The sequence below is a fragment of the Malurus melanocephalus genome, unplaced genomic scaffold (assembly GCF_030028575.1).
Source record: "Malurus melanocephalus ecotype Western Australia unplaced genomic scaffold, MMel_1.1 scaffold_207, whole genome shotgun sequence".
In the NCBI taxonomy this organism is placed as follows: Eukaryota; Metazoa; Chordata; class Aves; order Passeriformes; family Maluridae; genus Malurus; species Malurus melanocephalus.
The window spans coordinates 275765-286373 of record NW_026623439.1 but is presented as its reverse complement, the minus strand read 5'-3'; the positions used below and the strand labels follow the sequence as shown (position 1 = coordinate 286373).

General features: G+C 47.3%; 1 protein-coding gene across 10 annotated transcripts in view; it reads left to right on the top strand.

Annotated features, from left to right (window-relative positions):
* The first annotated feature begins 4264 nt into the window (after positions 1-4264).
* The window catches only part of COL13A1 (collagen type XIII alpha 1 chain), a 57649-nt gene continuing 51304 nt past the window's right edge, over positions 4265-10609 (top strand). For 9 of the 10 annotated variants that reach the window (XM_057373768.1, XM_057373766.1, XM_057373765.1 and 6 more), the window contains exons 1-3: positions 4265-4269; positions 9455-9490; positions 10140-10166. In XM_057373768.1, the coding sequence (XP_057229751.1) occupies positions 9470-9490; positions 10140-10166 (48 nt within the window). In that variant the 5' untranslated portion in view covers positions 4265-4269; positions 9455-9469. The remainder of the gene's footprint in view (positions 4270-9454; positions 9491-10139; positions 10167-10609) is intronic. The other variant, XM_057373759.1, reaches the window with a different exon arrangement.

Below are 10609 nucleotides of genomic sequence, written 5' to 3'. Positions count from 1 at the left end.
GGAGTGTGTAGTGAGGATGACCCAAGTAAGCAACAATAATGTCTTGGCGTTCTCTCTCTGTCCTCCTCGTCTTGTGTATGCTATACAAGAGGAATATGTGAGCTTTGGGAGCAGGCTGGAAGATACCCACATTGCAGACACTGTACTGCCTGAATCCAAGAAATTAGAGAAAAGATAAATAAGCAACAGCTTTTGGGAACCTTTTGAGAATAGACACTTCCAGACTTCAGGAAATGCTTGTAAGTGGATGGGATAATTTCAATGATTCTCAGTCCAGAGAGCATTGCTGTGTCCAACTGGGGAATATCTCTGTCATCAGCAGAAGGCCTCTCACCAAACCTGCTCCTCTGTGTCCAGCTTTTAACATCTGATATTCTGGAACATGGGACTTTCCAGATTAGGATAAATTCAAACCACTTGTAAAACTAAGCATGTCCTTTTCTGAGCCTAAAGAGGCTGCAGTGTGGAGGGTGGCTTTTTATCTCCCTGAATGGGTAAAAGGAGTCATTGCAGTTCTGGTCAGTCACTGGTTTTGGTCAGTCACTGGTTGAACAGGTTGAGGAAGGTCAAATGAGCAGGGACCTCTGTGGCATGGCCTTGCTGTTCATCACAGGTGTGCTCCTTCTGTATATGCAATAAGGTGGACCTATCCGTGGCTGCTCATTTCCTCACTTGGGCTAAGGAAAGGCAGAGTTTCTTTAGTGAAATTTTCTGTCTGCATAAAAACCAGAGCATCTGAGAAAGGATAGTGCAGATGGTGTCAATTTCCAGAGGCCATATGTTTGGAGGGACCTTGGGTACCCCTACAAGAATTCTTTGTTTTCTCAATGTTCAGTTTCAAAGGTACTCTGGAGGTCTCCTCTTTGCAGGAGACCACTGCTTCCTCCCACTCGTCCACTCCTGACACATTTTCTCAGTCCCCTCCTCCGTCCCCCGCTGCTGCACAAGCCTCGCAGCTGGATAAACAGCGCTCACAGTCACTTACAACCCTCCAGTGCCTTCCAGCGAGGCGCCGGCACGGAGAGGTGCTTCCTGAGCAGCCCATCGTGGGCGGACGGTCGTGCTGCAGCCTGCATGCCAGCGTCAGCATCGCTCCACTCCCAGCAAGATCAGGTTCAAAACACACAGGATCTGGAGGTGCTAATTACAAGTGAGGGTCCTCTGTCTATGGAAGGCTGAGGAATTTGGTGACCTGGAAGCTCTGGGTCTGTTTGCTGGCTGGGCTTAGCTATGGAATGGGCTTGGAAGCGTTCACAGTTGCATTGATCACTGCTGCTCTGCTGCCTCATTGTCCTCTCTCTGTTGACTGTTTATATGGAAAAGAGGATCTAGCTCATCTCCTATGCAGCACCACCTCCGTCTCACCTCAAAAGCACCTGCTGTAAGGAGAGGAGGAACTCCCAATAAGTGGGATTGGTACTTGTGGCGGTCGAGATTGTTGACTCCTGGTAGTTTGTGGAGCTCTTTGGAGTCCACCACCCAGAGCTGGCCCATGTGGGGGCAAGCAGGCCAGTTTCCACATGCTTTCCCCAAACTGGCTGGAACTGCAAGAGATAAGTGACACGGGGACAACATGCAGTGGTGATGGAGTGACTCAATTGCAGTTCAAGGGGCTTTGGTAAAGGGTCCCATGCAACGTGGTCAATTTGTGGGTTTGTTTCCTTGGCTTACCGAGTTGCCAGCATCTCTATCCAGGCCAGAGCAACTTTGCCAGAGCTTTGGCCAGGGCCAAGCCCACTGCACTGCTGATGGTTGGAGAAGTTGAGAGTAGAGGCACAAGTATCTCTGTCCTCTTTTATGTGCTCTTCCCTCTAATGTGCATTAATTTACTGTTTGTATTAAGGACCAAGCTGCTTTAGAAACTCTGTTCCACCTTGTTATTTATCACTGTGACAGAATATAAACCAAAGCATTTTGCTGAAGCTTTATTTTGCTTTGTGGAATCTCCTGTGCTTTGTAACTGCTTATCCAGCAGCACTTCCTCCCTCCCTGCTGTCTTTAGGACATCTTTCCTCCTCCTCCTCCTCCTCCAGCCCATGCAAGATGATGTTGCTTTTGGAAATGACTCTGTCTGAGGGCTTCGCTGTGTCCTGGGTCACAAGGATTATCCTGGCATTTGAAGCCCAGTCCCTGGATGGTTTCTACCGATTGACTTATTGCAGCCTAGACTGTGTCCCTGCAGCTCACTGATGTGTGTTTACACAAGACAGTGCAGTCCCCCTTCACATAACCATTAATTTTATAGGGGGCACATAACAGAGATGGGCCTCCCCTGTTCCTCCTGCCTTTGATCTGTGTGGGGTGCAAGGCCCAGAGCTGCCAGCATTGCTGATTTACTCTGTTCTGTGGACGGAGCTTCTGGAGCAAAGAGGAGTTTATGTTTGCTCTCAGTGGTATGACAATACCATTACAGGCTGTGCTGCTGGCTGGTTGTGTTTGGGCTGGAAGGGCAGGGATGGCTCAGGGTTTGCATGTCCTTAAGCTTTTCTTTTAATATTAGCTCAGCAGTTTGTTTCATGCAATCTGTGAGTGCCCCAAGTCCACACAGACAGGTAGGTGGGTTATTAAGGGTCTGTAGTGCTGCTAATGGAAATAAAGTCCGTGCATTGGCAAGCTATAAGCATTGACCTTGTGACAGGGCACTCAGTCTGAAACAAAATCTCTCCAAAACAGCTCTCTCACAGAACTTTATTGTCATCCAAGCCAGACTCCAACAACTCTCTTTTTTTCCCCTTTCTTTCTTTTCTCCCAGTCTGGCATAAATTAGAATTCCTGCATTTGAGTCTGACCTTGCTCTCCTAAACGAACTCTCTCATCAGAAGCCCTTTTGTTGTTTAGACTTGATGTACCGAGCAGGACAGTGACCTCAGCATCAACACCGATGGTGGGCGATTGCCAGACCAGCCAAATCTGGGTTGCCCTGAGCTCCTGTCCTAAATTTGATTGGAGGTGTTTTGAGTTGTTGAGCCTTCCAGCTGTGAGTGTTGACTTTAGCTCTGTCAGTCATCATAAAGGTGGTTACTATATTTTGTATTTTAACCAAAAGTTATCCTCTAGAGAATCTCTTCTGATCAACCCCAGTGAAAGGTGTGGCTAATAGTGGCATTTGACAGGGCAATTTTAGGTCACCAATTCTGGTATGAGACACTCATGCTAAGTGAGAGATTTCCAATATGGAAAATGTTTGTTCATCCAAAGTCTCCAGTTTCTTTTGTGGACTTTCAGCCAGAGGCATTTTCAGGATGACGATGTATTCTGCCGGTGCTCACCATGACATCCGCCTCCCATGCAAGGAGGAGGTTTGCTGCCTGTTATCCGTCAGCTCTCCTGTTATACTGCTTAGCCTTACTTCTTGGCTCTCTGTGTGAAGGAAAAAAAAAGAAAACACAGTGTCTATAAAGTATGGAAAATGTAGAAACTCCTGACAGTTGTATGGTGTGTCTTGCTTTCCCCACAGAGAGGAAACCACAAAATAGTGAGTCTGGGGGTTTCTTTCCACACACACAATATCTGTCAGGATTTTGAGGAATTTTCTGGGAACTGATGAAAGAAATATGCTGTTTAAGTCCTGATATATATTGTACAACCATTCTGTATGAGGGAGATACACTGTTCCACACTGGCATGTTCCAAAAGAGCTTTCCCTCTCTTTCTTGAAAGAAACACAAAGGATTTGAGGGAATTTCTTCTAAGAGGGCAGATTGGCTTCTATGGGATCAGAGACTAAAGAAAAGGGGAAAATTTCTTGTATTAAAGAGAAAAAGTAACTGATGTGTTTAATTGCTGTAGTTTCCACATTAACCATTTCACACCTTTGCAAGTTCACCAATGCTGGTGGGAAATGGGCAGGAATTTTACCAGCAAAGCAGCTCTTGCCTCCTCATATTCAACTTTCTCAGTCCCCAGGGGTGAGCAGGGTGTGGGGGGGGAGTCATATGAGTAACTAGTCCCCCACTCTCATGTGTGCCAAAGGGCCAAAACTGAGTGTGACAGCATCAAGAGCCTGACTTGCATGGCCTTCCCAACACAGGGCTCTGACACCTCTGTCAGAGGCTGCCCTGCACTCCTGGTCATTATTAGCAGCTGCTAATTGTGGGGATACCTTCATTAACAAGCAGGGAGCTGGTGAAAGTGCATCAGCAAATAGGTGCAGCCTGAGGATCAAGCCCAAAAAATGGTGTAATGTTTTTTTCTAGCTCTTATTGATAGGGTTTATTGTATAAATAAATAAATTATTGTTTATTTTTGTTCTGTCTTTCAGGTCCGCCTGTAAGTACCAAACCTCCACAGTTTTAGAAGCTGTTGCCACAGAGTCTGTGGGGCTTGAACTCGCAGCCTCCCATCTGTGGTGTCTGGTGTGGTAGCCACTTTTGCAGCCTGGGATATCCCAAACAGCAAGTACTGCGGGAGCTCAGGACCTGGATTGGGGTGGGATTGCTCTTGGCTGCAGCTCAGCCACTGAGGGGGAGATGGAGGGAGCACAGGGATGGGGACATGGCAAATTCACGTGGTGCAAAGATCTGTGTGTTACCCGCTGGCCCCACACCCACGGGGGAACTGGCTGCATGTGCTTCACATGCATGGGATGCCACATGCTGAATGAGATGTGTTTGCAAAAAAAGGGAAAGATAGATCACAAACACATGGCAGGAGCTGAGCTGGAGGGATTTGTTCCCTGCTACTCATGCGGGGTGGCTGAACTGCCGGGCCTTCAAGTATAGCTGCGCAACTATCAATTTCAGAGGAAGAATTGTGTTGACAGCTTCCTTTTCAAATGTTAGCTAATGTAAAACCTCAGCACAGACAACTTAGGCTTCAGGAAAATACCTAGGTTACTGCTGAAATTTTTCTTGCTGCTATTATGAGACCCACAGTGAACCAGAAGAAGTAATGGTGAAGGACTGAAGCTGTGTATCAATAGCCCTCAAGATTATAAAGAAATGCTGTGTTGTCTCTAGCACTGTCCTTCCAGAGGAAATGGTTTGTATTTGTGTACTAGGGGGACTATTCAGGTTTTCTGTGAAGGAACATGAGAAGTTAAACATACGGTAGTCATCTTTTGTCTGTTCACACAAAAATGTCTTAAACAGTTTGCAGATGATGTTCTGAATAGTAGTTGCTGCACAACCTATTTTCTTTCCCCTTTCATCAGGCTGGAATGCTATAGACTGAACTCCCACAGATACATGAGCACAGACCTATTTAATGACAAGAGTTTTCCAAAAAGTTGCACCTTCCAGGCCAAAAGGTCTGAAAGCATTTCACAGCTGGAAGCCCTGATCCACGCAAAACTTCAGYGATAGCTTATCCCAGGGGCTTCCAGGACTGGCTGCTGAAGTGGATATATTTCAGCATTAGCTGCGGCTTTTTCTGAGGAGGGCACTGCCCTGCAGGCGGCTGCAAGTGGAGTCCATCCATGGCTGTCCCTGCCCCTTCAACCTGGGCAGCCTTATATTGGCACTAAAGGGATGAAATGGGCACAAAATTGATGGTGGTGTTGGCATTTCCATTATTGCTGTGAGAAATTAGAGGGAAATAATAGATCAACACAGACGTCTTCCAGAGAGCCGTCAGCTCCTTTGTGGGGTGAGGAAGACGCACGCTCCAGGCTTCCTCTGCAGCAATAAAGGGTTAGAAACCTAATATTGTAATGAGAGATTGAAGCCTAGCAGAAGCACATGGGACCACCAGAGAAGTGCTGACATTATATGCTACCGTATCCTGGCTTATTGCGACCCCTGAACCTGTCTCCGCAAGCACACTTCTAGGACAGGCTGTGAGGAATGCTGCAGCCAATGGAAATAACAAGAGGAAGTTGGGCAGACTGAGCGTTGTTATCCAAAGTGGAATTTGTCTTGGGCTAGCAGGATCCTTGTCTCATTTCAAGACCTCTTGGGTTTCTGATCAACTGGTGAGTGAGATGGGCTCAGTCACAGTGAGCAAGAGTTTACCTCTGAAGAGCCGAGTGATGCCACCACAGGAAATATCCCATCCCACCCCCCAATATTTCTTGTGATTGAGATGGAAATGATTTTATGAGCAACAACCTAGGCTCCTTCCTGGCTGATTGTCATACTTATTGTTCTGGATAGTGACCCCAAAGCGATGACCACCCCACGTCTCTCTCCCATTTTTGTTTCCCAGCTTGCAAAGGACAACATATTGTGTGACAGGGCTTAGCTCGCAGTGCTGGTGTTGGCTTGAGTGTGAAGATGGGCAGAAATACTCATTTAAAATGCACGGAGCCCCACTTGCAGTCTAGGGCAACAAGGACAAAAGCCAGGGAAATGGATGAGCAACACCACAGCAGCAGAAGGAATCTTCATGCTCTTCTCTTGCCCAGCCAATACTCCCACCCTTATTCTAGAAGTTAGTCAAGGCTTTGGTGAAGGCAAAGGCAACCCGCAGTCATGTAAGATATTTGATGAGATTGGGACTAAAAGGGGCAAAGGAAGGAAGGAAATGATGAAATCGTGCAATAGTCCTTTTGCCGTCTGGACCACATCCGAAGCAAAAGATCCTCTCACGGACATTTTCTCTCATATTTCTGATCATGCAACATTTCTGTGGCAACTGCAGCAATTCCATACATAAAAAAAAGTAATATTTAGCAGATGGAAACTAAGGAAAAAAGTCAAAGCCCTGTAATTAGCTTGTTCTCTGTGGACTTGCAGATACCTTCAGAGCCTGTGCGGAGAGCTGTGGGTAGAGTTGTGCCAAAAGAAGAGAAAACTTCACAAGCAGGGGATTAGGAAACCAAAGCAATCAGAGCTGATGGTCAAGGAGCTGTGGAGAGTTTTTTTTAACCATTCTGTTTCCTAAACACTTCCATGTGATTCCGTCTCTCTATCAAGCCCTGCCTTCAGAGTCTGAGGCTAGCTTTTGCTGTTTTGGTGTGTTTCATTCCAGGGTCTCATAGAAAGGCCACTGCTTCTGGTAAATACTTCATTTTTTCTGTTTCATTCCCTCATTCTCTCTCTCTGGCAGTACCTTGATCAGGAGGCCCCCAGCACTCATGAGGCAGTAGAAGGTAGACTCACATAAAAGATGTGACATGGAACGGAGTATTGCAAACAGGACATGGCTCATACAGAGTAGGGACCACAGGAGCTTCTTATGGCCAAACTTAAAGGGTAACACAATCCTCACGACCCCTCCTGTGTGTGGAAAACACTACTTTTGAAGATGTCTTTCAGGGTCTGGTTGAAGAGGCACAATGTGCACTGTTCTTGCTGATGAGACTTACCAGTTGCAGCAGGATTTAGAAGGCCTAAGTCACCTTGGGACAAATGCAAAAATCTGTAATAACAGCATCTGCATCTGAGTTAGTCATGACTGAGGAAGGAGTGTGGGGTTTGGAATTACAGCAGTGTGATTTCCTCATGCTGGTTCCCTGCTCCCGAGGCTGTGGCTCACCTGGAGACTGCACGAGCCGTAACAGGCAGTTTACCAATGAAGAAAATGTAAACTGTGCAGCTGGCTCTCCCCTGACTCAGGACAGAGGCTGCTGGTTGCCTTTCATGCTCTTTTAAATCTGATGCGGGAGCTTCAGGCAGCTTTGCGTGACTTTGTAACCAACCTACATGGTATCATCCACCCACGAGTGCTCTTTCCTGGCTCCCTGTCACAGACAACCTTTCCTTATAAACATCTGGCATTTATTTGCTGTCCTACTGGGAGCTCCCCCTTTGCTGTTATTACTTGGAGAGCTGCAACTCTGCATAGTCACATACCAGACACTGTGCCGTCACGTACCACTCCAGGTACTCACGGGAGACCTGACACAGCTCAGCCCCAACTTTGTGCTCTTCCTGCTTGGGCACCAGCCACAGCAGAGCCCGAAGAAGCAAATTCAGCTTTTACCTCAAAAACCATGAGGGAAATCAGCCTGGGCTCAGCTCTGGAGGAAAGCAATATTTAAGGGACTAAAAGTAGAGGAAAGCTCAGTGTTACATTTTGCAGCAGGCACAAAGTAATCTCAGAGCCAGATGCTGACACCAGAAGTTTCACTCACTGCTGGCACACAGATACAGGCACATATTAGCAGGACTGAAAACCCACCTAAAACCCTAGAAGAAAGCAGTTTCCCATAATATTTCATCAACAAAACTTAAAATCAAGCAGCTGTTTAGGGTTTCATCCATCTGCAAGGGGTGCTTTTGCAAAGCATTTATAGCTCTTCAGTTTATCACAACATATGCTGCATGGAAAGGAATGCTCCCCCAGTTCCACAGAGGGAAGTGGCTAAACATCCACCAAGGAATGGTTTGATCCCAAGCAATAATGTCTTGAGTTTGGGATGCACAGCCTTTGTGTACACCCAGAAGAACAAACAGAGCTAAGTGCCTTCCCCTTGCAGAGATTTCAGATTATGTTCACACGCACTGGGACTGAACGTGGGGGAAGGCACGAAGAGGTGGCACCGATGGGGCTGGTGTCTCCAGCTGCAGAAACCAGAAAGCCAGGTTTATGTTTACAGACACAGTCAGCCACAGGCAGGAACACTCTGTTTTACATAAGGAAACCCCAAACTTCACTGGAAACAGAACTGAGGGGTTATTATCACGTCATTTTTGCAAAATATAGACCAAAACTTACATTGCTGCCGAAGCCATAATCATCAAGATCCTTTAGCAATGAGCTGCTATCTTCCAGATTTGCACAGCCTTCAGTTTCGGTGACCAGGAATGCAGAGGGGGTGATTTTTTTTTTAAATTGCATAGTATAATTTAACTGTAAGAGGCAGCCAACTGCCTTGTAGGTGAGTGGGTGAAGAATATTGTCATTGTTCCTGTGCTCATGTGTTTACGAAGTTCTGTCCAATGTCACCTGACCCAAAGTCATTCCCTAAACCGCTGTTAGGATTGCTCACATGCTGACAATGCACTGGGAAATATCTCAGAGGGGTAGAGAACTCTGAAAACAGCTGCTCATATGTCTTCTTCCAGACGTGCTTTTTCCTGTATCAGCTTGTGTTCTCACATTTTTCTCTTGCTTCTGGACAGGACAGTATTTTCAAGTCTAAGAGAATTGTGTTTTAAAGTGATAACTCTACAAATAAATAGCTAACACACAGATGACTTAGGTCAAGAAAGAGAAAAACCTGACAGTTGGCTACTGCAGGAAGCCAATTCCCAGGACCTGGATTTTATGAAGTGTTGGAAATTGGGATGGTACTTTGACTGGAGACTCCTGTCCTCCTTTTGCTGCCTAAATTGCTATATGTAATTCCTGTTGTAAGATGTGTGAGTCTGTCATATGTGGAAATGAACTGGTGGCTCACACATATTCTAAAGGCAGGTTTGGGCGCATGCAGACACCCTTTCTTTAACTTTCTCTCTCCTCAAAATCCTTGGACACTTGCACCACAGCATGAAGCTGTTCATTTGTGCTGTTTTATGACCTAGCTTTTACCCCATTACCAATTGCCTCTGATTTTTGCCTTAATTGCCAGGGAGACAAAGGTGCGATGGGAATCCCTGGGCGGCCGGTAAGTCAAACCCTCTTTTGTGTGCCTTACCTTCCCCATTCTCTTCCAGCCCCCAGGATCTGGGTGGGGTGGGGGATGTGTGCTTTCAGGATCATCCTTGTGAGGTGTCAGTGCGAGCAAAATTACTCCCCCTGAGCCCCACACTTGAGGGGCTTTCCTTGTCTCAGCAGGCAAGCCCTGACCAGCCCTTCAGGCCACATCCATGCTGGGGATGGGTTTCCATTTCACCTGCTGTACTATCCAGGCCCTCCTCTGGTTCAGCATCTCCCTGGCTGGGTGTTTCCTGCTGCCACCTCGTGCGCCAGCTGGGCTTGCTGACTCTGGGTTTGCTAACACGCACCCCTGCCTGCCTCTGGCAGCTGCCCCTTCCAAATAACTCTGCCCTGAGTGAAGCGGGACCTCCCCTGCCTGGCTAAGGGCTGTATTTTGGAGCTGCTTCTTGCTTGGGAATCCCATGGTGAGGATGGGGAAGAGGACAGGGGCAGGAGCTGAGGCCACCCTGCTCATCCCAGCCCCATAGCCAGGGATATGGGGCAGGAGAGCGTGCCTTTGTCTTTGCTGCTGATGCCTGTGTTTGTCTCTCTCTCTCTCCCTCTCTCTCTTCCCTGCACCTTCTTGCATGTGGCTGTGACGGGTGCCACTGACGCAGGGACTAAAAGGGCAGTCTGGAGAGAAGGTGAGTCAGCTTCTCATAGCCTGTAGCACCCCCAAACTGCCCTCTTCTAGGGCCACCCTGGTCACAGTCATGGCCACTGCAGCCACCTTTGGGCTTCCACACCCCTGGGCTGCCCCATCTTCTGTGTCAGTGCAAATATATTTCCCAAATTCCTTTCAGATCAGTCAGCCTCCAAAGATGCTGTGTCTCTTGTTTATGACAATTTACTAACAGCATAAGAGCCAGTGGGCACACACAGGCCTTCCCTCTAGGCTTCCTGGATTTTAACCATTGACTTTCTTCCCCACTGGCAGCTCTGCTTGCCCCAACCAACCTGCAGCTCCCCTTTACCTCCCAAGTTAGCCTGATCCCTGGTGCAGGTTGGGGCAAGGAATAAAGTGGCACAACTTGCTCCTATTTTTGACAGAGTGGGACCTCTTCTTCCTGAAGAAAGCTGATGGTGT